This window comes from Platalea leucorodia (genome assembly GCF_965183815.1).
Source record: "Platalea leucorodia genome assembly, contig: SUPER_19_unloc_1, whole genome shotgun sequence".
Taxonomy (NCBI): domain Eukaryota; kingdom Metazoa; phylum Chordata; class Aves; order Pelecaniformes; family Threskiornithidae; genus Platalea; species Platalea leucorodia.
The window spans coordinates 47,903-73,067 of NW_028121461.1; the positions used below are offsets into that span (position 1 = coordinate 47,903).

Below are 25,165 nucleotides of genomic sequence, written 5' to 3' on the forward strand. Positions count from 1 at the left end.
ACGGACGTGGCCTAGCACGGTCAGTGGGGTGCGGAGCAGCCTGGGGAAGCCGACAGAAGTTTTCTGAAGAAGAGCCCCGTGGTTTGCGACGCCCCCCTTCTGTGGGGACGGGTCTCGGCGGAAAGCCTGGCTCACTCTCACAGCCAAAAGGCAGTGTGCAGCAGGGGCTTTTGGGGAGGCGGTAGCCTCGTGCTGCAGGGTCGGAGCCCAGCCCTGCTGCACGGGGAGGCCAAGCCCCTGGGGCCTGAGACTGGCCCCCTCGGGACGTTGAGGCGCGATCCTGCCTGGCTGATGGGAGCAGCTGTGCGGGGCAGAGAGGGGTCGGGAGACCTGGGAGTGCCCAGGGAAGAGGTGGGGGGGGCGGTGGGAGGGGACAGCAGCCCGTGCCCCCTCCCCGAACGGCCACTGGGAGGTGTCTGCCGCGGGGCAGGGTGGGGCCAGGGGCCAGGGAGCAGGGAGGGACGGGCTGAGAATCGGGCTGTGCTGCCGGGTGGGCTTCCCGAGGCGGGGGGTCTGCTGCTGCCAGCTTGCTCCCACTGCAGGCCTGTAAAGCAAAGGATGGGGAGGGGGGGGGGGAGCCCGCTGGGAGCAGCCCAGCTGTGCTGGCCTCTCTCGCTGCTGCTGGGACGGCCCGTCCTCTGGCAAGGGCCGCCACTCAGGCTACTCCTGCCCGCCTTCTTCACTGTGCTCGCTGATTGACCCTTGCTTCTGCGCAAACGCAGTCCTAGGATCACGTAGACGTTGTCCTTCAAGACTACTGTTGCCATTCTTCTGTTTCTTCCTATCTTCATGGTTCCGTGCATCTGTTCTCCCAAGGCCGAGTTGTCTGTAACGAGATTATCCCGGAGCCCCCTCTTATCTTATAACTGTTCTTCTAGCTACTCCCTAAATCACATCAAACTGTAAGGCATTCACAACACCCTTAAATCACACCAGGGTGTCTTCTGAGCTAATGAAGAGACTAAGGTATTTACCACATCTTTCTTGCTCTTGTGGTTTTTAACCCTTTCGACAGGAGTCCCTCTTTTTCAGGCAAAAGGTGGCCCTGCAGAAGAAGAGGATCTTCCAAGTCGTCTTCTTGTTGCTCCCCGTGGCTCTTGGTGAGTTTGCATGAGCAGACACCTGAGAGCGACAGCCAGGCTGTGCTGCATGCCAGCTTTCCGCTGGCCAGCTTTCCTTTTGGGCCAGTATGGGCGGAAGCTCCCATGGCCCAAGCGCTTCCCGAGTACGTCCCGGAGTGGGCCTGCCTTTTGGCCTGCCAGTAAGACTGGGAGTCTCCCAGCCATGCTGCTGCTCTGGCCACTGGACCACATGGCTTGCTTCGTCTGCAAGTCCGCGAGAGAAGGGCGTAGCTACTTCCAAGCCTGAACTGGGCATTCCCAGAGGGGAGGGGCCGTGCAGGGGGACCCATGGGGAGGTACGTACCTCTCCTAGCCCATGCAGCCTGGTCTCGGGGCTCCCTGAAGCAGCGAGGGGAAGCGGGGAATAGCTCTGGGGCACTGAGCACACCTGAGGCTCACGGCTGCGCAGTCCCCTCAAGCCTGGGCCGATGGCTTCCGGGCAGAGGCGCGTCCTCTCTCCGCACCCCGCGTTCCCCACCTCCTCAGCTCACCTGCTGCCCCACCCCTAAGGCAACAGGCCGGAGACAACGCGACTGCAGGCATCGCTAGCGACCCCAGTAAAATAACTCTCTCTTGATGATGTGAATTGCAGCTGCTGTCTACTGCGGGACCTCACTGTCAGGGTGGACAATGCAGCCAAAGGGACTGCTGGAGGTCGGTGACTCCTGTGGCACAGGCACCTCTCGCAACAGAGCATCGCTGAGAGCGGCTGGATAAATCACGGGCTCTCCTGCTGCCACGCAGGGTGACCCAAAGAAGCAGCAGCTTGTGCCGAGTCTTCCTAGGGAAGCCTCTCCTGGGAAGCCCCGGCGGCTCTGGTAGCGGATGCTCGAACCGAGCGTTTTTCCCTTTCAGGCGCCGGCACTTGTGTCTGCAGAAGACCTGAAGACCCTGCGGTAAGAGACGTTTCCTGAGCTGGCATTGGTTCTGTGCAGAAGCGTCAGCCGACCTCGTGCTACCTGCACTCGTTTTGCTAACAGCCAGGGCTCCCGTACCTCCTACCTGCCTTTGCCTTCTGCTCAAACTGGTGTGGAAGGGAAGCGCTCGCAAAGCAGGGGAAGCACACGTGTCTCTCCTTCTTGCTGAGCTGAGACGCTCCCCAGAGGGGACTGGCCGCTCTCTGACAAGATCTGCTTTCCTGTCATGCAGGAACTTTTGCGTTTTGTTGGCGGAGCAAAGACAAATGATGCAGCTTCTGCTGGAGGAGGTGGCTCAACTGAGGGCGGAGATCAGCAGGGCAAAGGTGATGCTGCGTTTTGGGGAAGGAGGCTTGGCTGGGCAGAACCCCCGAGAAAGCACTCCTTGGGCTTGTTGGTGGGGTCAGACTGCTGACGGCAGCAAGCCAGCCTTTGCCCCAGGGGCTTGCTGGGTGAGCTTCTGCGCTGCACAGGCCCTTCTCCAGGCCCAGTTTAAGCAGGCTGCTTGAGGCAGCAGAGGACTCCCGAGAGCCTTCCCTTGGCACGCCGGCACTCTGGCTCCTCTGGCTGGGCTCCTGAGGCAGGGATGAGACCCAGGCACGCTGACGGGGCCAGCCGTCGCTTGCAGGGCCCGAGCCCATCTCCCCGCTGACCTGCAGAGCGTGGAGGGTGGGGATGAGGGTGTGGCGACCCTCGTCAACCCACCTCGTGGCCATGGCCGTGGCCGTGGACACAGATTCTCTTCCTCAGTCCTCGTGGCTCACATCAGCAGCAGAGAGTCTTGCAGCTCTGTGGACGAGGCTTGCCTTGCCTTTCTGACACTGGCCCTTTGCCTCTGCCGGCGCTAGCAGCCACGCTGAACTGCCTGCTGATGTGGTCCTTTTCTGTGTTCGTTTATGGCGTTCCCAGGAAGTGAACCAGGCAGCGTCCCAGATGGCTTCGGAAGTCTACGTCGAGATGTCTGACTGGGCCCTGAAAAGCTCTGGTATGGACACAAGCAGCCCAGTCTCCTTGCCCTGCGCTTGTCTGCAGCACTCCCCAAAGAAGCCTGTGCTCCGGGCGCTGCTCTCCAAAGTGGGGGAGCTTCAATGCTTCATGGGGTCCAAGAGCAAGGCTGTGGCACAGTGGCTCTCTCAGACTCCCTCCCAGTCCTGCCCTTGGCCTCCGCACGGGGGCCTGCGCACGGGGGCCTCCGCCGCTGCCCCCGCACGTGTTCCTGTGCTGTTGGAAGGGCTCTCTTCCTCTCCACTGCATTGGAAGAGGGAACGGCTGGGCCACCCTTTGCTGCCCATGCCGCAAGCCCTCAGTTTTGGTGTGCTGTCATTCACGTGGGCGCCCGCTGTCTCCCAGAACCCTCAGACCTTCTCCTCCTGGCGCTGTGAGAGAAGCAGTCACCACCAGGCCGGTGGCTGCCGTCATTCCCCTGCGCAGCTGGGCACCCCCAGCGGCGTGGGGAGGAGGAGAGGACTGACAGACGTGGAGCTGGCCGGCAGCATCAGAAATACTGTCTGAGCACCGAGTCCCCCTAGAATGTGGCCTCTTCCAGTAGTCACCTGCTCTCCCTCCCTTCCAGGTGCCACCATCAACATGCAGAGAACTTCCGAGACCTACATCTGCAAAGAGAATTGGGGCTGCAGGCTTTTATGGCTCTTTCGCACTGCCAACCCCCCCGACACTATTTTGCAGGTATCGTAGCAGAACTCCTCAGGGAAGGTTTCCTGCCTCCCGCTGAAGTTGGGGACCGACCTCAGGGGCTCTGCCCTCGCTCCAGTGGCACTGCTCAAGCCCACAGTGTTGATCAGGTTCCTGAAAGCAAAGCTCGCACACAGGGCTGGGCTTGCTAGCAATCAGCGCTTCCCCTCAGGAGGGGAATGGAGCTGAACGGAGCCAAACTGCTGCATCTCGCCCACAGTGCTCTGCCCCAGCTGGGTGAAAGACTTTCTCCGTGGTGACCCCGTTTCCACGCCCATCCCTAACAGCGCCTTTTTGGGGCTGGCAGGCGGGAGGTGGGGGGTGCCCTGCAGAGCCACTGGGCAGAGAGGTGTTTCTGCTAGGCCCTGACTGGGACGGTTTCATAACCGCTGGTCTCCTCTGCCCCATAATCCTGAGAGCCCCCTTTCAGTCAGGCAGGGACGAAGGCCTCCTGCTTCTGTCCATTTCCTCCCACGCGCCTCATTTTCAAGCCAAAATAGACCCCAAGGAAACAACGGCGCCTACGCTTCAAGCTACGCGGGCCACTGTGTTGGCCCCAACACTCTCTCACTCTTCCTTGCTCTCGCGTTCTGCTTGCAGCCGGATGTTTCCCCAGGAAACTGCTGGCCTTTACAAGGGGATCAGGGCCAGGTGGTCATCAGGTTGCCAGCACGAGTCCACCTGACTGCCGTCACTGTGCAGCACATCTCCAAAGAAGTCTCTCCATCTGGGACCGTCATCAGCGCCCCCAGAGACGTCGCTGTCTTTGTGAGTCTCTGCTGGGCGCTTCTGGCGGGGATCTGGCCCTGGGGCAAAGCCATGGCAGGGTCTTGCTTGCTTTTGTGCGTCCTCTGAGGTTTGCGTCCTGCTCTCTCCTGAGCACTGCAGTGCCCTAGCGGGACACTTCAAGGGCTCTAGGGGTTTCATCCCTCTTGAGACTTGCTTGGGACAAGCACCTCAGGGTTCCTGAGCAGAAGTCAAGGCCGAGCCTGAGCTCCACCACAGCGAGTGCTAGCCTACTGCTAGAGCCCCAGGAGAGGGTGGGGAGATAGCAGGGCTGATCCAGCACGTAGGTTCCCTCTTTGTGGGGACGAGTCTGAGCTGCTCTCCTTGTGCTTTGCCCCTGAGGGAGTGGATGCGGACGGAGAAGAGGAAACTCTCCTTGGGACGTTCACGTACAACGTGGCAAAGGAGACCATTCAGACCTTCCCTCTGAAGGTACGGGCCACACGCAGGGGCAAGGTGCCGGGGAGCAAACCAGGTTTGCCTGCAAGTCCATGGCAGGAAGAGCGTGAATGCTTTCTCCCTGGGCTGAGGGACAGTGTCCTCTCCTCCCAGCACAGCGTGCCCCTTCTCTCCCCGTGCTCTCACGCCTGCCAGGAGGAAAGCGGGCAGAGCAGACAGCGGGAGCTTGGTGGGGTTGCACAGCAGCCGCCCCCCGCACAGGAGCACCTCCCCGGCCTCTCTGCCAGCACAGAGCAAGCAGCAGAGGGAAGGGGCAGAGGGGAGGGAGACTGAGCCCCAGCAGGGCTGGCATGCAGAGGATGCCAGCTGCCTTCCCCCTTCCCGTGTCCCCAGCAGCCCCGGTACCAGCAGCGAGCCTCAGATTGCCACAGCCGCTCCCACCCACTTTCAGGAGCTCGTTCCTGAGCAGGAGCAGGGCTGGCAGGGAGGGACACCTTCATTGCATTGTCGCTCCTAACACCCCCGCTTCCTTTTCCCGCTTTTCTTCCCAGAACGCGCCGCTTCCCAGAGCCTTTGCACGTGTCAAACTTCTGGTGAAGAGCAACTGGGGAAACCCAGCGTACACCTGCATTTATCGAGTGCAGGTTCACGGGAAGATGGCAAAACCAGAAAGCCTCGAGTAAAGCCAGAGGAAAAAGAGAAGGGCATACAGAAAAGAGCAGCAGAAGGGGAAGGAACAAGAAAATAAAAAAGATGTGGCAATTCAGATTGGTGCAGAAGCTCTGTCTCCAAAGTGGGGTGCGCAAGAAGGCCCTTTGGGGGGAGGGCGGGAGCGTGCGGGAACCGTTAGGACCTCTCCTTAATTTTTTCTGCAACCTGAGGAAGGCAGTAAGCACTCCTGAGGTTTACTCCAGAGAGGAGAGGCCCAGCCTGGCACCGCTCCTTCTCCCGCCACCCCGGGAGGCTCCGCAAGCGGCACCGGCCCAGGGCGGGCAGAGGGGCCCGGCTGCAGTTTACCACAGGCAGACGGCCACCCGGCCCCGAGCGGGCTCTGCAGGAGCTCTCCCCGGAGCCCGCCCACCCTCTTCCTGGCCTCTCAGCCAATGGCGCCCGCCAGGCAGTGACAGGCAGGGCCCGCCCCCAGCCAGTGCAGCGCCCTTCTCTGTCCCCGCCCCCTCCGGCCCGCTGCCGTGGCAACGGGGCCGACTGCAGGCACGGCCTGCGGGCCGAGCGAGGAGCCTTGGGACAGCTCTTCGGGGCTGCCAGGGCCGGGGGCTGGGAGCTCCTCCCTTACTTTCCCGACGGCGGCGCCGCAGGAGCAGATGGAACCGTTTGGCCTAGCACCTTCCCAGCATCCCGGCTGTCGGTTTGTCGGTGACCCCCCAGTTTCTGTGAAAGGGGGGTGGGGAGCCTGTCTGAGCGGCCTGTGGGAAAGCCCCCCGTTCCTCGGCCCATCAACGTCCCCGCTCTAGAGCTGGCTGCTCTCTGTCGGGGGTCCTTTTGTGTCACATTGAGTAGTGTCGACGGGGAATTTTCCAGCGCTTGGCCCCTGGTTATTCTCCCCTTGGCATTGGGACGACCCTGACCCGTCTTTGCTCTTGACGGACCACCCTCTCTGGGGTTCCCAGAAAGGCTGTGCGGTTCTGCAGCCCTTGGGCTGTTCCCGTCATGGGCTCCACCATGTAACACTCGAGGCCCCTCGGTCCCCCAGTGCTGCATTGTGCAACACTTGGCTGTTCCCTCCCGCTGTTGCTATCATGGGCATCGTGTCCTGGGCTACAACGCCGCCTGCGCTAAGGACATCCCGGGCAGCCAGTCGGAAAGCTCGTCCAAAGGGTTCCAGGGATGGGGAGGGTTAGAACCCCGTCTTCCTGGCAGCTGTCTAACAGCAGGGAGTATTGGGAGGGGGTCAGGGTGGCAGGAGCATTCCCTGCGGGGTGCTGGAGGCTCCCAAGGGGTTCCTGAGAGATGGGGCTGGGGAGTGGGCATCCCAGGATGCTCGGGGGGGTTCTCATGCTGCTGGAAATGGTTTGTAAAGCTAAGCAGAAACGGCAATTGTGCCATTAGCTTTGTATGACGGTAGGCACCTTAGGTGGGACCATCCCCCGTGCATCCAGCGCCGTAATAAAGAGAATGCCTGCTTCTCGATGCTACGTTGGTGTGAAGAGGCTGATTCCCCATTTCGGTGACAGTTTGGGCGACCCAGATGGGACTCCGCTTCTGAATCTCGACGGATCCGCGGGATCGCAGGACCCCCAGCCGGCACCGAGGGATTCTCGGGAAGAACCTCCGAAGCCCGGACCGAAGAGCTCTGAGCAGGACCCCTGGGAAGGTAAAGGCATCCCTTTTCTGATTAAAAGGGCGGTTGCCTGCCCGTCAGGCGCGGCGAAGGCCTCGCAGGGTTGGGCTGTAAAGGTACCTAAGGGAAGGATTGGATCCTATGGGGCCCAAGTCCCTAGGACACCTGTGTCTGGAAACCTTTGGCCGAAGGGGTGGGTTGGAGTCCCACTGAAGGTAATCTAGGGGTTCGAGTCCCCTTCTGGGGAATGCCTCTGACTATTTTGTGCCAAGTTATTGTTTCTCTGTTTGGTGTTGCTGTATCTTTTATGGCGGGCACTAAGCCCGCTGCGGAAGGGGGGATTCGGAAAAGATCTCCCCTAGGACGTATCGTGAAACATTGGAGGAAATTGGGAGGGGAGCCTCTCACTCGGAAACAGCTTCTAGAATATGGTAACAATTGGTGGCCAATGTATAGTCTCGAAGATCAGGCAAAATGGCCAAAGAATGGAACTCTAAGATATACTACTATAGTACAACTGATGGTACTTTGCAGGCGGGAGGTTAAATGGGATGAAGTAGCAGACGTGGATTTATTTTTCACACTAAGGAACCACCCGGAATGGCAGAAGGAATGCAGAATAATCCCACAGGATCCTCTGATCTTGGCTCTAGAAAAGGAGGGGAGGGGTAGGAATTTAAAACGATGGGGTTCTGCTTGTAGAAAATCCGCTCCTTTCGTACAAGCCCGTCTTGCCTCTTACTGGGTTTTTCTTCTTGGCACACAAAAGAGTTCCGAAAGGAGAAACGCTGGCAGAAGCAGCTGCCCCACGGGTTGAGAGCAAAGCCCCCGTTCCAGGCGGCTTTCTGGTTTCCCGGGGGTGCCCAGGAGAGCTGGAACCCTGCCCGGCAGCACAGGCCAGGCAGCCGCCCGGCACAGGAGCGTGGCAGGGTTTGGCGGGCCCAGAGGCATGTGCTCCCACCGCCCAGGAGAGCGGCAGCCGTGCTGCCCCAGGGGAGCCCACCGGCTCTCCCCGCCCTGCTGCGCCCTGGGGAGCCCCAGTGTGATGTCAGAGCCACCAGTGTGAGGTCAGAGCTGGCCGCCCGCACAGCCCTGTGGCGCGCGGGCAAGGAGCCCCCAGCTGCCGTGTGGCTCTTGCCCTGGGCAGGCGCGCTCCTGCTGTGGGGCAGCGTGGGGCTGCTGCCGGAGCTGTTTTTGCCTGGGCAGGCCACGCTGCTGGGGCTGAGGGGGAAGAGCGGAGCGGGGAGCCTGCCTTTGCCCAGAGATGGCGAGGAGAAAGGCCCCCGAGAGAAGACGCCAAGGGCCCTCCCAAGGCTCCTTGGGGAACGAGGCCGGCCAACAGCCGGCAGGGGAGGCAGCGGGGCCGAGCCGCTGCCAGACGAGTAGGTACGAAGCCTGGCATGTGCCCGGGGCATCAGGTTGGGCTGGTAGCACGGACGTGGCCTAGCACGGTCAGTGGGGTGCGGAGCAGCCTGGGGAAGCCGACAGAAGTTTTCTGAAGAAGAGCCCCGTGGCTTGCGACGCCCCCCTTCTGTGGGGACGGGTCTCGGCGGAAAGCCTGGCTCACTCTCGCAGCCAAAAGGCAGTGTGCAGCAGGGGCTTTTGGGGAGGCGGTAGCCTCGTGCTGCAGGGTCGGAGCCCAGCCCTGCTGCACGGGGAGGCCAAGCCCCTGGGGCCTGAGACTGGCCCCCTCGGGACGCTGAGGCGCGATCCTGCCTGGCTGATGGAAGCAGCTGTGCGGGGCAGAGAGGGGTCGGGAGACCTGGGAGTGCCCAGGGAAGAGGTGGGGGGGGCGGTGGGGGGGGACAGCAGCCCGTGCCCCCTCCCCAAACAGCCACTGGGAGGTGTCTGCCGCGGGGCAGGGTGGGGCCAGGGGCCAGGGAGCAGGGAGGGACGGGCTGAGAATCGGGCTGTGCTGCCGGGTGGGCTTCCCGAGGCGGGGGGTCTGCTGCTGCCAGCTTGCTCCCACTGCAGGCCTGTAAAGCAAAGGATGGGGAAAGGAGAGGGGGGGCCCGCTGGGAGCAGCCCAGCTGTGCTGGCCTCTCTCGCTGCTGCTGGGACGGCCCGTCCTCTGGCAAGGGCCGCCACTCAGGCTACTCCTGCCCGCCTTCTTCACTGTGCTCGCCGATTGACCCTTGCTTCTGCGCAAACGCAGTCCTAGGATCACGTAGACGTTGTCCTTCAAGACTACTGTTGCCATTCTTCTGTTTCTTCCTATCTTCATGGTTCCGTGCATCCGTTCTCCCAAGGCCGAGTTGTCTGTAACGAGATTATCCCGGAGCCCCCTCTTATCTTATAACTATTCTTCTAGCTACTCCCTAAATCACATCAAACTGTAAGGCATTCACAACACCCTTAAATCACACCAGGGTGTCTTCTGAGCTAATGAAGAGACTAAGGTATTTACCACATCTTTCTTGCTCTTGTGGTTTTTAACCCTTTCGACAGGAGTCCCTCTTTTTCAGGCAAAAGGTGGCCCTGCAGAAGAAGAGGATCTTCCAAGTCGTCTTCTTGTTGCTCCCCGTGGCTCTTGGTGAGTTTGCATGAGCAGACACCTGAGAGCGACAGCCAGGCTGTGCTGCATGCCAGCTTTCCGCTGGCCAGCTTTCCTTTTGGGCCAGTATGGGCGGAAACTCCCATGGCCCAAGCGCTTCCCGAGTACGTCCCGGACTGGGCCTGCCTTTTGGCCTGCCAGTAAGACTGGGAGTCTCCCAGCCATGCTGCTGCTCTGGCCACTGGACCACATGGCTTGCTTCGTCTGCAAGTCCGCGAGAGAAGGGCGTAGCTACTTCCAAGCCTGAACTGGGCATTCCCAGAGGGGAGGGGCCGTGCAGGGGGACCCATGGGGAGGTACGTACCTCTCCTAGCCCATGCAGCCTGGTCTCGGGGCTCCCTGAAGCAGCGAGGGGAAGCGGGGAATAGCTCTGGGGCACTGAGCACACCTGAGGCTCACGGCTGCGCAGTCCCCTCAAGCCTGGGCCGATGGCTTCCGGGCAGAGGCGCGTCCTCTCTCCGCACCCCGCGTTCCCCACCTCCTCAGCTCACCTGCTGCCCCACCCCTAAGGCAACAGGCCGGAGACAACGCGACTGCAGGCATCGCTAGCGACCCCAGTAAAATAACTCTCTCTTGATGATGTGAATTGCAGCTGCTGTTTACTGCGGGACCTCACTGTCAGCGTGGACAATGCAGCCAAAGGGACTGCTGGAGGTCGGTGACTCCTGTGGCACAGGCACCTCTCGCAACAGAGCATCGCTGAGAGCGGCTGGATAAATCACGGGCTCTCCTGCTGCCACGCAGGGTGACCCAAAGAAGCAGCAGCTTGTGCCGAGTCTTCCTAGGGAAGCCTCTCCTGGGAAGCCCCGGCGGCTCTGGTAGCGGATGCTCGAACCGAGCGTTTTTCCCTTTCAGGCGCCGGCACTTGTGTCTGCAGAAGACCTGAAGACCCTGCGGTAAGAGACGTTTCCTGAGCTGGCATTGGTTCTGTGCAGAAGCGTCAGCCGACCTCGTGCTACCTGCACTCGTTTTGCTAACAGCCAGGGCTCCCATACCTCCTACCTGCCTTTGCCTTCTGCTCAAACTGGTGTGGAAGGGAAGCGCTCGCAAAGCAGGGGAAGCACACGTGTCTCTCCTCTTGCTGAGACGCTCCCCAGAGGGGACTGGCCGCTCTCTGACAAGATCTGCTTTCCTGTCATGCAGGAACTTTTGCGTTTTGTTGGCGGAGCAAAGACAAATGATGCAGCTTCTGCTGGAGGAGGTGGCTCAACTGAGGGCGGAGATCAGCAGGGCAAAGGTGATGCTGCGTTTTGGGGAAGGAGGCTTGGCTGGGCAGAACCCCCGAGAAAGCACTCCTTGGGCTTGTTGGTGGGGTCAGACTGCTGACGGCAGCAAGCCAGCCTTTGCCCCAGGGGCTTGCTGGGTGAGCTTCTGCGCTGCACAGGCCCTTCTCCAGGCCCAGTTTAAGCAGGCTGCTTGAGGCAGCAGAGGACTCCCGAGAGCCTTCCCTTGGCACGCCGGCACTCTGGCTCCTCTGGCTGGGCTCCTGAGGCAGGGATGAGACCCAGGCACGCTGACGGGGCCAGCCGTCGCTTGCAGGGCCCGAGCCCATCTCCCCGCTGACCTGCAGAGCGTGGAGGGTGGGGATGAGGGTGTGGCGACCCTCGTCAACCCACCTCGTGGCCATGGCCGTGGCCGTGGACACAGATTCTCTTCCTCAGTCCTCGTGGCTCACATCAGCAGCAGAGAGTCTTGCAGCTCTGTGGACGAGGCTTGCCTTGCCTTTCTGACACTGGCCCTTTGCCTCTGCCGGCGCTAGCAGCCACGCTGAACTGCCTGCTGATGTGGTCCTTTTCTGTGTTCGTTTATGGCGTTCCCAGGAAGTGAACCAGGCAGCGTCCCAGATGGCTTCGGAAGTCTACATCGAGATGTCTGACTGGGCCCTGAAAAGCTCTGGTATGGACACAAGCAGCCCAGTCTCCTTGCCCTGCGCTTGTCTGCAGCACTCCCCAAAGAAGCCCGTGCTCCGGGCGCTGCTCTCCAAAGTGGGGGAGCTTCAATGCTTCATGGGGTCCAAGAGCAAGGCTGTGGCACAGTGGCTCTCTCAGACTCCCTCCCAGTCCTGCCCTCGGCCTCCGCACGGGGGCCTGCGCACGGGTGCCTCCGCCGCTGCCCCCGCACGTGTTCCTGTGCTGTTGGAAGGGCTCTCTTCCTCTCCACTGCATTGGAAGAGGGAACGGCTGGGCCATCCTTTGCTGCCCATGCCGCAAGCCCTCAGTTTTGGTGTGCTGTCATTCACGTGGGCGCCCGCTGTCTCCCAGAACCCTCAGACCTTCTCCTCCTGGCGCTGTGAGAGAAGCAGTCACCACCAGGCCGGTGGCTGCTGTCATTCCCCTGCGCAGCTGGGCATGGGGAGGAGGAGAGGACTGACAGACGTGGAGCTGGCCGGCAGCATCAGAAATACTGTCTGAGCACCGAGTCCCCCTAGAATGTGGCCTCTTCCAGTAGTCACCTGCTCTCCCTCCCTTCCAGGTGCCACCATCGACATGCAGAGAACTTCCGAGACCTACATCTGCAAAGAGAATTGGGGCTGCAGGCTTTTATGGCTCTTTCGCACTGCCAACCCCCCCGACACTATTTTGCAGGTATCGTAGCAGAACTCCTCAGGGAAGGTTTCCTGCCTCCCGCTGAAGTTGGGGACCGACCTCAGGGGCTCTGCCCTCGCTCCAGTGGCACTGCTCAAGCCCACAGTGTTGATCAGGTTCCTGAAAGCAAAGCTCGCACACAGGGCTGGGCTTGCTAGCAATCAGCGCTTCCCCTCAGGAGGGGAATGGAGCTGAACGGAGCCAAACTGCTGCATCTCGCCCACAGTGCTCTGCCCCAGCTGGGTGAAAGACTTTCTCCGTGGTGACCCCGTTTCCACGCCCATCCCTAACAGCGCCTTTTTGGGGCTGGCAGGCGGGAGGTGGGGGGTGCCCTGCAGAGCCACTGGGCAGAGAGGTGTTTCTGCTAGGCCCTGACTGGGACGGTTTCATAACCGCTGGTCTCCTCTGCCCCATAATCCTGAGAGCCCCCTTTCAGTCAGGCAGGGACGAAGGCCTCCTGCTTCTGTCCATTTCCTCCCACGCGCCTCATTTTCAAGCCAAAATAGACCCCAAGGAAACAACGGCGCCTACGCTTCAAGCTACGCGGGCCACTGTGTTGGCCCCAACACTCTCTCACTCTTCCTTGCTCTCGCGTTCTGCTTGCAGCCGGATGTTTCCCCAGGAAACTGCTGGCCTTTACAAGGGGATCAGGGCCAGGTGGTCATCAGGTTGCCAGCACGAGTCCACCTGACTGCCGTCACTGTGCAGCACATCTCCAAAGAAGTCTCTCCATCTGGGACCGTCATCAGCGCCCCCAGAGACGTCGCTGTCTTTGTGAGTCTCTGCTGGGCGCTTCTGGCGGGGATCTGGCCCTGGGGCAAAGCCATGGCAGGGTCTTGCTTGCTTTTGTGCGTCCTCTGAGGTTTGCGTCCTGCTCTCTCCTGAGCACTGCAGTGCCCTAGCGGGACACTTCAAGGGCTCTAGGGGTTTCATCCCTCTTGAAACTTGCTTGGGACAAGCACCTCAGGGTTCCTGAGCAGAAGTCAAGGCCGAGCCTGAGCTCCACCACAGCGAGTGCTAGCCTACTGCTAGAGCCCCAGGAGAGGGTGGGGAGATAGCAGGGCTGATCCAGCACGTAGGTTCCCTCTTTGTGGGGACGAGTCTGAGCTGCTCTCCTTGTGCTTTGCCCCTGAGGGAGTGGATGCGGACGGAGAAGAGGAAACTCTCCTTGGGACGTTCACGTACAACGTGGCAAAGGAGACCATTCAGACCTTCCCTCTGAAGGTACGGGCCACGCGCAGGGGCAAGGTGCCGGGGAGCAAACCAGGTTTGCCTGCAAGTCCATGGCAGGAAGAGCGTGAATGCTTTCTCCCTGGGCCGAGGGACAGTGTCCTCTCCTCCCAGCACAGCGTGCCCCTTCTCTCCCCGTGCTCTCACGCCTGCCAGGAGGAAAGCGGGCAGAGCAGACAGCGGGAGCTTGGTGGGGTTGCACAGCAGCCGCCCCCCGCACAGGAGCACCTCCCCGGCCTCTCTGCCAGCACAGAGCAAGCAGCAGAGGGAAGGGGCAGAGGGGAGGGAGACTGAGCCCCAGCAGGGCCGGCATGCAGAGGATGCCAGCTGCCTTCCCCCTTCCCGTGTCCCCAGCAGCCCCGGTACCAGCAGCGAGCCTCAGATTGCCACAGCCGCTCCCACCCACTTTCAGGAGCTCGTTCCTGAGCAGGAGCAGGGCTGGCAGGGAGGGACACCTTCATTGCATTGTCGCTCCTAACACCCCCGCTTCCTTTTCCCGCTTTTCTTCCCAGAACGCGCCGCTTCCCAGAGCCTTTGCACGTGTCAAACTTCTGGTGAAGAGCAACTGGGGAAACCCAGCGTACACCTGCATTTATCGAGTGCAGGTTCACGGGAAGATGGCAAAACCAGAAAGCCTCGAGTAAAGCCAGAGGAAAAAGAGAAGGGCATACAGAAAAGAGCAGCAGAAGGGGAAGGAACAAGAAAATAAAAAAGATGTGGCAATTCAGATTGGTGCAGAAGCTCTGTCTCCAAAGTGGGGTGCGCAAGAAGGCCCTTTGGGGGGAGGGCGGGAGCGTGCGGGAACCGTTAGGACCTCTCCTTAATTTTTTCTGCAACCTGAGGAAGGCAGTAAGCACTCCTGAGGTTTACTCCAGAGAGGAGAGGCCCAGCCTGGCACCGCTCCTTCTCCCGCCACCCCGGGAGGCTCCGCAAGCGGCACCGGCCCAGGGCGGGCAGAGGGGCCCGGCTGCAGTTTACCACAGGCAGACGGCCACCCGGCCCCGAGCGGGCTCTGCAGGAGCTCTCCCCGGAGCCCGCCCACCCTCTTCCTGGCCTCTCAGCCAATGGCGCCCGCCAGGCAGTGACAGGCAGGGCCCGCCCCCAGCCAGTGCAGCGCCCTTCTCTGTCCCCGCCCCCTCCGGCCCGCTGCCGTGGCAACGGGGCCGACTGCAGGCACGGCCTGCGGGCCGAGCGAGGAGCCTTGGGACAGCTCTTCGGGGCTGCCAGGGCCGGGGGCTGGGAGCTCCTCCCTTACTTTCCCGACGGCGGCGCCGCAGGAGCAGATGGAACCGTTTGGCCTAGCACCTTCCCAGCATCCCGGCTGTCGGTTTGTCGGTGACCCCCCAGTTTCTGTGAAAGGGGGGTGGGGAGCCTGTCTGAGCGGCCTGTGGGAAAGCCCCCCGTTCCTCGGCCCATCAACGTCCCCGCTCTAGAGCTGGCTGCTCTCTGTCGGGGGTCCTTTTGTGTCACATTGAGTAGTGTCGACGGGGAATTTTCCAGCGCTTGGCCCCTGGTTATTCTCCCCTTGGCATTGGGACGACCCTGACCCGTCTTTCCTCTTGACGGACCACCCTCTCTGGGGTTCCCAGAAAGGCTGTGCGGTTCTGCAGCCCTTGGGCTGTTCCCGTCATGGGCTCCACCATGTAACACTCGAGGCCCCTCGGTCCCCCAGTGCTGCATTGTGCAACACTTGGCTGTTCCCTCCCGCTGTTGCTATCATGGGCATCGTGTCCTGGGCTACAACGCCGCCTGCGCTAAGGACATCCTCGGCAGCCAGTCGGAAAGCTCGTCCAAAGGGTTCCAGGGATGGGGAGGGTTAGAACCCCGTCTTCCTGGCAGCTGTCTAACAGCAGGGAGTATTGGGAGGGGGTCAGGGTGGCAGGAGCATTCCCTGCGGGGTGCTGGAGGCTCCCAAGGGGTTCCTGAGAGATGGGGCTGGGGAGTGGGCATCCCAGGATGCTCGGGGGGGTTCTCATGCTGCTGGAAATGGTTTGTAAAGCTAAGCAGAAACGGCAATTGTGCCATTAGCTTTGTATGACGGTAGGCACCTTAGGTGGGACCATCCCCCGTGCATCCAGCGCCGTAATAAAGAGAATGCCTGCTTCTCGATGCTACGTTGGTGTGAAGAGGCTGATTCCCCATTTCGGTGACAGTTTGGGCGACCCAGATGGGACTCCGCTTCTGAATCTCGACGGATCCGCGGGATCGCAGGACCCCCAGCCGGCACCGAGGGATTCTCGGGAAGAACCTCCGAAGCCCGGACCGAAGAGCTCTGAGCAGGACCCCTGGGAAGGTAAAGGCATCCCTTTTCTGATTAAAAGGGCGGTTGCCTGCCCGTCAGGCGCGGCGAAGGCCTCGCAGGGTTGGGCTCTAAAGGTACCTAAGGGAAGGATTGGATCCTATGGGGCCCAAGTCCCTAGGACACCTGTGTCTGGAAACCTTTGGCCGAAGGGGTGGGTTGGAGTCCCACTGAAGGTAATCTAGGGGTTCGAGTCCCCTTCTGGGGAATGCCTCTGACTATTTTGTGCCAAGTTATTGTTTCTCTGTTTGGTGTTGCTGTATCTTTTATGGCGGGCACTAAGCCCGCTGCGGAAGGGGGGATTCGGAAAAGATCTCCCCTAGGACGTATCGTGAAACATTGGAGGAAATTGGGAGGGGAGCCTCTCACTCGGAAACAGCTTCTAGAATATGGTAACAATTGGTGGCCAATGTATAGTCTCGAAGATCAGGCAAAATGGCCAAAGAATGGAACTCTAAGATATACTACTATAGTACAACTGATGGTACTTTGCAGGCGGGAGGTTAAATGGGATGAAGTAGCAGACGTGGATTTATTTTTCACACTAAGGAACCACCCGGAATGGCAGAAGGAATGCAGAATAATCCCACAGGATCCTCTGATCTTGGCTCTAGAAAAGGAGGGGAGGGGTAGGAATTTAAAACGATGGGGTTCTGCTTGTAGAAAATCCGCTCCTTTCGTACAAGCCCGTCTTGCCTCTTACTGGGTTTTTCTTCTTGGCACACAAAAGAGTTCCGAAAGGAGAAACGCTGGCAGAAGCAGCTGCCCCACGGGTTGAGAGCAAAGCCCCCGTTCCAGGCGGCTTTCTGGTTTCCCGGGGGTGCCCAGGAGAGCTGGAACCCTGCCCGGCAGCACAGGCCAGGCAGCCGCCCGGCACAGGAGCGTGGCAGGGTTTGGCGGGCCCAGAGGCATGTGCTCCCACCGCCCAGGAGAGCGGCAGCCGTGCTGCCCCAGGGGAGCCCACCGGCTCTCCCCGCCCTGCTGCGCCCTGGGGAGCCCCAGTGTGATGTCAGAGCCACCAGTGTGAGGTCAGAGCTGGCCGCCCGCACAGCCCTGTGGCGCGCGGGCAAGGAGCCCCCAGCTGCCGTGTGGCTCTTGCCCTGGGCAGGCGCGCTCCTGCTGTGGGGCAGCGTGGGGCTGCTGCCGGAGCTGTTTTTGCCTGGGCAGGCCACGCTGCTGGGGCTGAGGGGGAAGAGCGGAGCGGGGAGCCTGCCTTTGCCCAGAGATGGCGAGGAGAAAGGCCCCCGAGAGAAGACGCCAAGGGCCCTCCCAAGGCTCCTTGGGGAACGAGGCCGGCCAACAGCCGGCAGGGGAGGCAGCGGGGCCGAGCCGCTGCCAGACGAGTAGGTACGAAGCCTGGCATGTGCCCGGGGCATCAGGTTGGGCTGGTAGCACGGACGTGGCCTAGCACGGTCAGTGGGGTGCGGAGCAGCCTGGGGAAGCCGACAGAAGTTTTCTGAAGAAGAGCCCCGTGGCTTGCGACGCCCCCCTTCTGTGGGGACGGGTCTCGGCGGAAAGCCTGGCTCACTCTCGCAGCCAAAAGGCAGTGTGCAGCAGGGGCTTTTGGGGAGGCGGTAGCCTCGTGCTGCAGGGTCGGAGCCCAGCCCTGCTGCACGGGGAGGCCAAGCCCCTGGGGCCTGAGACTGGCCCCCTCGGGACGCTGAGGCGCGATCCTGCCTGGCTGATGGAAGCAGCTGTGCGGGGCAGAGAGGGGTCGGGAGACCTGGGAGTGCCCAGGGAAGAGGTGGGGGGGGCGGTGGGGGGGGACAGCAGCCCGTGCCCCCTCCCCAAACAGCCACTGGGAGGTGTCTGCCGCGGGGCAGGGTGGGGCCAGGGGCCAGGGAGCAGGGAGGGACGGGCTGAGAATCGGGCTGTGCTGCCGGGTGGGCTTCCCGAGGCGGGGGGTCTGCTGCTGCCAGCTTGCTCCCACTGCAGGCCTGTAAAGCAAAGGATGGGGAAAGGAGAGGGGGGGCCCGCTGGGAGCAGCCCAGCTGTGCTGGCCTCTCTCGCTGCTGCTGGGACGGCCCGTCCTCTGGCAAGGGCCGCCACTCAGGCTACTCCTGCCCGCCTTCTTCACTGTGCTCGCCGATTGACCCTTGCTTCTGCGCAAACGCAGTCCTAGGATCACGTAGACGTTGTCCTTCAAGACTACTGTTGCCATTCTTCTGTTTCTTCCTATGTTCATGGTTCCGTGCATCCGTTCTCCCAAGGCCGAGTTGTCTGTAACGAGATTATCCCGGAGCCCCCTCTTATCTTATAACTATTCTTCTAGCTACTCCCTAAATCACATCAAACTGTAAGGCATTCACAACACCCTTAAATCACACCAGGGTGTCTTCTGAGCTAATGAAGAGACTAAGGTATTTACCACATCTTTCTTGCTCTTGTGGTTTTTAACCCTTTCGACAGGAGTCCCTCTTTTTCAGGCAAAAGGTGGCCCTGCAGAAGAAGAGGATCTTCCAAGTCGTCTTCTTGTTGCTCCCCGTGGCTCTTGGTGAGTTTGCATGAGCAGACACCTGAGAGCGACAGCCAGGCTGTGCTGCATGCCAGCTTTCCGCTGGCCAGCTTTCCTTTTGGGCCAGTATGGGCGGAAACTCCCATGGCCCAAGCGCTTCCCGAGTACGTCCCGGACTGGGCCTGCCTTTTGGCCTGCCAGTAAGACTGGGAGTCTCCCAGCCATGCTGCTGCTCTGGCCACTGGACCACATGGCTTGCTTCGTCTGCAAGTCCGCGAGAGAAGGGCGTAGCTACTTCCAAGCCTGAACTGGGCATTCCCAGAGGGGAGGGGCCGTGCAGGGGGACCCATGGGGAGGTACGTACCTCTCCTAGCCCATGCAGCCTGGTCTCGGGGCTCCCTGAAGCAGCGAGGGGAAGCGGGGAATAGCTCTGGGGCACTGAGCACACCTGAGGCTCACGGCTGCGCAGTCCCCTCAAGCCTGGGCCGATGGCTTCCGGGCAGAGGCGCGTCCTCTCTCCGCACCCCGCGTTCCCCACCTCCTCAGCTCACCTGCTGCCCCACCCCTAAGGCAACAGGCCGGAGACAACGCGACTGCAGGCATCGCTAGCGACCCCAGTAAAATAACTCTCTCTTGATGATGTGAATTGCAGCTGCTGTTTACTGCGGGACCTCACTGTCAGCGTGGACAATGCAGCCAAAGGGACTGCTGGAGGTCGGTGACTCCTGTGGCACAGGCACCTCTCGCAACAGAGCATCGCTGAGAGCGGCTGGATAAATCACGGGCTCTCCTGCTGCCACGCAGGGTGACCCAAAGAAGCAGCAGCTTGTGCCGAGTCTTCCTAGGGAAGCCTCTCCTGGGAAGCCCCGGCGGCTCTGGTAGCGGATGCTCGAACCGAGCGTTTTTCCCTTTCAGGCGCCGGCACTTGTGTCTGCAGAAGACCTGAAGACCCTGCGGTAAGAGACGTTTCCTGAGCTGGCATTGGTTCTGTGCAGAAGCGTCAGCCGACCTCGTGCTACCTGCACTCGTTTTGCTAACAGCCAGGGCTCCCATACCTCCTACCTGCCTTTGCCTTCTGCTCAAACTGGTGTGGAAGGGAAGTGCTCGCAAAGCAGGGGAAGCACACGTGTCTCTCCTCTTGCTGAGACGCTCCCCAGAGGGGACTGGCCGCTCTCTGACAAGATCTGCTTTCCTGTCATGCAGGAACTTTTGCGTTTTGTTGGCGGAGCAAAGACAAATGATGCAGCTTCTGCTGGAGGAGGTGGCTCAACTGAGGGCGGAGATCAGCAGGGCAAAGGTGATGCTGCGTTTTGGGGAAGGAGGCTTGGCTGGGCAGAACCCCCGAGAAAGCACTCCTTGGGCTTGTTGGTGGGGTCAGACTGCTGACGGCAGCAAGCCAGCCTTTGCCCCAGGGGCTTGCTGGGTGAGCTTCTGCGCTGCACAGGCCCTTCTCCAGGCCCAGTTTAAGCAGGCTGCTTGAGGCAGCAGAGGACTCCCGAGAGCCTTCCCTTGGCACGCCGGCACTCTGGCTCCTCTGGCTGGGCTCCTGAGGCAGGGATGAGACCCAGGCACGCTGACGGGGCCAGCCGTCGCTTGCAGGGCCCGAGCCCATCTCCCCGCTGACCTGCAGAGCGTGGAGGGTGGGGATGAGGGTGTGGCGACCCTCGTCAACCCACCTCGTGGCCATGGCCGTGGCCGTGGACACAGATTCTCTTCCTCAGTCCTCGTGGCTCACATCAGCAGCAGAGAGTCTTGCAGCTCTGTGGACGAGGCTTGCCTTGCCTTTCTGACACTGGCCCTTTGCCTCTGCCGGCGCTAGCAGCCACGCTGAACTGCCTGCTGATGTGGTCCTTTTCTGTGTTCGTTTATGGCGTTCCCAGGAAGTGAACCAGGCAGCGTCCCAGATGGCTTCGGAAGTCTACATCGAGATGTCTGACTGGGCCCTGAAAAGCTCTGGTATGGACACAAGCAGCCCAGTCTCCTTGCCCTGCGCTTGTCTGCAGCACTCCCCAAAGAAGCCCGTGCTCCGGGCGCTGCTCTCCAAAGTGGGGGAGCTTCAATGCTTCATGGGGTCCAAGAGCAAGGCTGTGGCACAGTGGCTCTCTCAGACTCCCTCCCAGTCCTGCCCTCGGCCTCCGCACGGGGGCCTGCGCACGGGTGCCTCCGCCGCTGCCCCCGCACGTGTTCCTGTGCTGTTGGAAGGGCTCTCTTCCTCTCCACTGCATTGGAAGAGGGAACGGCTGGGCCATCCTTTGCTGCCCATGCCGCAAGCCCTCAGTTTTGGTGTGCTGTCATTCACGTGGGCGCCCGCTGTCTCCCAGAACCCTCAGACCTTCTCCTCCTGGCGCTGTGAGAGAAGCAGTCACCACCAGGCCGGTGGCTGCTGTCATTCCCCTGCGCAGCTGGGCATGGGGAGGAGGAGAGGACTGACAGACGTGGAGCTGGCCGGCAGCATCAGAAATACTGTCTGAGCACCGAGTCCCCCTAGAATGTGGCCTCTTCCAGTAGTCACCTGCTCTCCCTCCCTTCCAGGTGCCACCATCGACATGCAGAGAACTTCCGAGACCTACATCTGCAAAGAGAATTGGGGCTGCAGGCTTTTATGGCTCTTTCGCACTGCCAACCCCCCCGACACTATTTTGCAGGTATCGTAGCAGAACTCCTCAGGGAAGGTTTCCTGCCTCCCGCTGAAGTTGGGGACCGACCTCAGGGGCTCTGCCCTCGCTCCAGTGGCACTGCTCAAGCCCACAGTGTTGATCAGGTTCCTGAAAGCAAAGCTCGCACACAGGGCTGGGCTTGCTAGCAATCAGCGCTTCCCCTCAGGAGGGGAATGGAGCTGAACGGAGCCAAACCGCTGCATCTCGCCCACAGTGCTCTGCCCCAGCTGGGTGAAAGACTTTCTCCCTGGTGACCCCGTTTCCACGCCCATCCCTAACAGCGCCTTTTTGGGGCTGGCAGGTGGGAGGTGGGGGTGCCCTGCAGAGCCACTGGGCAGAGAGGTGTTTCTGCTAGGCCCTGACTGGGACGGTTTCATAACCGCTGGTCTCCTCTGCCCCATAATCCTGAGAGCCCCCTTTCAGTCAGGCAGGGACGAAGGCCTCCTGCTTCTGTCCATTTCCTCCCACGCGCCTCATTTTCAAGCCAAAATAGACCCCAAGGAAACAACGGCGCCTACGCTTCAAGCTACGCGGGCCACTGTGTTGGCCCCAACACTCTCTCACTCTTCCTTGCTCTCGCGTTCTGCTTGCAGCCGGATGTTTCCCCAGGAAACTGCTGGCCTTTACAAGGGGATCAGGGCCAGGTGGTCATCAGGTTGCCAGCACGAGTCCACCTGACTGCCGTCACTGTGCAGCACATCTCCAAAGAAGTCTCTCCATCTGGGACCGTCATCAGCGCCCCCAGAGACGTCGCTGTCTTTGTGAGTCTCTGCTGGGCGCTTCTGGCGGGGATCTGGCCCTGGGGGAAAGCCATGGCAGGGTCTTGCTTGCTTTTGTGCGTCCTCTGAGGTTTGCGTCCTGCTCTCTCCTGAGCACTGCAGTGCCCTAGCGGGACACTTCAAGGGCTCTAGGGGTTTCATCCCTCTTGAGACTTGCTTGGGACAAGCACCTCAGGGTTCCTGAGCAGAAGTCAAGGCCGAGCCTGAGCTCCACCACAGCGAGTGCTAGCCTACTGCTAGAGCCCCAGGAGAGGGTGGGGAGATAGCAGGGCTGATCCAGCACGTAGGTTCCCTCTTTGTGGGGACGAGTCTGAGCTGCTCTCCTTGTGCTTTGCCCCTGAGGGAGTGGATGCGGACGGAGAAGAGGAAACTCTCCTTGGGACGTTCACGTACAACGTGGCAAAGGAGACCATTCAGACCTTCCCTCTGAAGGTACGGGCCACGCGCAGGGGCAAGGTGCCGGGGAGCAAACCAGGTTTGCCTGCAAGTCCATGGCAGGAAGAGCGTGAATGCTTTCTCCCTGGGCCGAGGGACAGTGTCCTCTCCTCCCAGCACAGCGTGCCCCTTCTCTCCCCGTGCTCTCACGCCTGCCAGGAGGAAAGCGGGCAGAGCAGACAGCGGGAGCTTGGTGGGGTTGCACAGCAGCCGCCCCCCGCACAGGAGCACCTCCCCGGCCTCTCTGCCAGCACAGAGCAAGCAGCAGAGGGAAGGGGCAGAGGGGAGGGAGACTGAGCCCCAGCAGGGCTGGCATGCAGAGGATGCCAGCTGCCTTCCCCCTTCCCGTGTCCCCAGCAGCCCCGGTACCAGCAGCGAGCCTCAGATTGCCACAGCCGCTCCCACCCACTTTCAGGAGCTCGTTCCTGAGCAGGAGCAGGGCTGGCAGGGAGGGACACCTTCATTGCATTGTCGCTCCTAACACCCCCGCTTCCTTTTCCCGCTTTTCTTCCCAGAACGCGCCGCTTCCCAGAGCCTTTGCACGTGTCAAACTTCTGGTGAAGAGCAACTGGGGAAACCCAGCGTACACCTGCATTTATCGAGTGCAGGTTCACGGGAAGATGGCAAAACCAGAAAGCCTCGACTAAAGCCAGAGGAAAAAGAGAAGGGCATACAGAAAAGAGCAGCAGAAGGGGAAGGAACAAGAAAATAAAAAAGATGTGGCAATTCAGATTGGTGCAGAAGCTCTGTCTCCAAAGTGGGGTGCGCAAGAAGGCCCTTTGGGGGGAGGGCGGGAGCGTGCGGGAACCGTTAGGACCTCTCCTTAATTTTTTCTGCAACCTGAGGAAGGCAGTAAGCACTCCTAAGGTTTACTCCAGAGAGGAGAGGCCCAGCCTGGCACCGCTCCTTCTCCCGCCACCCCGGGAGGCTCCGCAAGTGGCACCAGCCCAGGGCAGGCAGAGGGGGCCGGCTGCAGTTTACAAGTTCCGCAGGAGCAGATGGAACCGTTTGGCCTAGCACCTTCCCAGCATCCCGGCTGTCGGTTTGTCGGTGACCCCCCAGTTTCTGTGAAAGGGGGGTGGGGAGCCTGTCTGAGCGGCCTGTGGGAAAGCCCCCCGTTCCTCGGCCCATCAACGTCCCCGCTCTAGAGCTGGCTGCTCTCTGTCGGGGGTCCTTTTGTGTCACATTGAGTAGTGTCGACGGGGAATTTTCCAGCGCTTGGCCCCTGGTTATTCTGCCCTTGGCATTGGGACGACCCTGACCCGTCTTTGCTCTTGACGGACCACCCTCTCTGGGGTTCCCAGAAAGGCTGTGCGGTTCTGCAGCCCTTGGGCTGTTCCCGTCATGGGCTCCACCATGTAACACTCGAGGCCCCTCGGTCCCCCAGTGCTGCATTGTGCAACACTTGGCTGTTCCCTCCCGCTGTTGCTATCATGGGCATCGTGTCCTGGGCTACAACGCTGCCTGCGCTAAGGACATCCCGGGCAGCCAGTCGGAAAGCTCGTCCAAAGGGTTCCAGGGATGGGGAGGGTTAGAACCCCCGTCTTCCTGGCAGCTGTCTAACAGCAGGGAGTATTGGGAGGGGGTCAGGGTGGCAGGAGCATTCCCTGCGGGGTGCTGGAGGCTCCCAAGGGGTTCCTGAGAGATGGGGCTGGGGAGTGGGCATCCCAGGATGCTCGGGGGGGTTCTCATGCTGCTGGAAATGGTTTGTAAAGCTAAGCAGAAACGGCAATTGTGCCATTAGCTTTGTATGACGGTAGGCACCTTAGGTGGGACCATCCCCCGTGCATCCAGCGCCGTAATAAAGAGAATGCCTGCTTCTCGATGCTACGTTGGTGTGAAGAGGCTGATTCCCCATTTCGGTGACAGTTTGGGCGACCCAGATGGGACTCCGCTTCTGAATCTCGACGGATCCGCGGGATCGCAGGACCCCCAGCCGGCACCGAGGGATTCTCGGGAAGAACCTCCGAAGCCCGGACCGAAGAGCTCTGAGCAGGACCCCTGGGAAGGTAAAGGCATCCCTTTTCTGATTAAAAGGGCGGTTGCCTGCCCATCAGGCGCGGCGAAGGCCTCGCAGGGTTGGGCTGTAAAGGTACCTAAGGGAAGGATTGGATCCTATGGGGCCCAAGTCCCTAGGACACCTGTGTCTGGAAACCTTTGGCCGAAGGGGTGGGTTGGAGTCCCACTGAAGGTAATCTAGGGGTTCGAGTCCCCTTCTGGGGAATGCCTCTGACTATTTTGTGCCAAGTTATTGTTTCTCTGTTTGGTGTTGCTGTATCTTTTATGGCGGGCACTAAGCCCGCTGCGGGAGGGGGGATTCGGAAAAGATCTCCCCTAGGACGTATCGTGAAACATTGGAGGAAATTGGGAGGGGAGCCTCTCACTCGGAAACAGCTTCTAGAATATGGTAACAATTGGTGGCCAATGTATAGTCTCGAAGATCAGGCAAAATGGCCAAAGAATGGAACTCTGAGATATACTACTATAGTACAACTGATGGTACTTTGCAGGCGGGAGGGTAAATGGGATGAAGTAGCAGACGTGGATTTATTTTTCACACTAAGGAACCACCCGGAATGGCAGAAGGAACGCGGAATAATCCCACAGGATCCTCTGATCTTGGCTCTAGAAAAGGAGGGGAGGGGTAGGAATTTAAAACGATGGGGTTCTGCTTGTAGAAAATCCGCTCCTTTCGTACAAGCCCGTCTTGCCTCTTACTGGGTTTTTCTTCTTGGCACACAAAAGAGTTCCGAAAGGAGAAACGCTGGCAGAAGCAGCTGCCCCACGGGTTGAGAGCAAAGCCCCTGTTCCAGGCTGCTTTCTGGTTTCCCGGGGGTGCCCAGGAGAGCTGGAACCCTGCCCGGCAGCACAGGCCAGGCAGCCGCCCGGCACAGGAGCGTGGCAGGGTTTGGCGGGCCCAGAGGCATGTGCTCCCACCGCCCAGGAGAGCGGCAGCC

At 60.7% G+C, this 25,165-nt stretch overlaps 1 protein-coding gene across 1 annotated transcript in view; it reads left to right on the forward strand.

Annotated features, from left to right (window-relative positions):
- LOC309599225 (uncharacterized protein) overlaps positions 1-22,855 on the forward strand; it is a gene marked incomplete at both ends in the record, with an annotated part of 29,231 nt that extends 6,376 nt beyond the window's left edge. Inside the window, 6 exons of the mRNA XM_082338049.1 lie at positions 19,541-19,634; positions 20,218-20,293; positions 20,870-20,982; positions 21,588-21,755; positions 22,116-22,205; positions 22,724-22,855. Of these exons, the coding sequence (XP_082194175.1) occupies positions 19,541-19,634; positions 20,218-20,293; positions 20,870-20,982; positions 21,588-21,755; positions 22,116-22,205; positions 22,724-22,855 (673 nt within the window). The remainder of the gene's footprint in view (positions 1-19,540; positions 19,635-20,217; positions 20,294-20,869; positions 20,983-21,587; positions 21,756-22,115; positions 22,206-22,723) is intronic.
- Between the last annotated feature and the right edge of the window lie 2,310 nt (positions 22,856-25,165).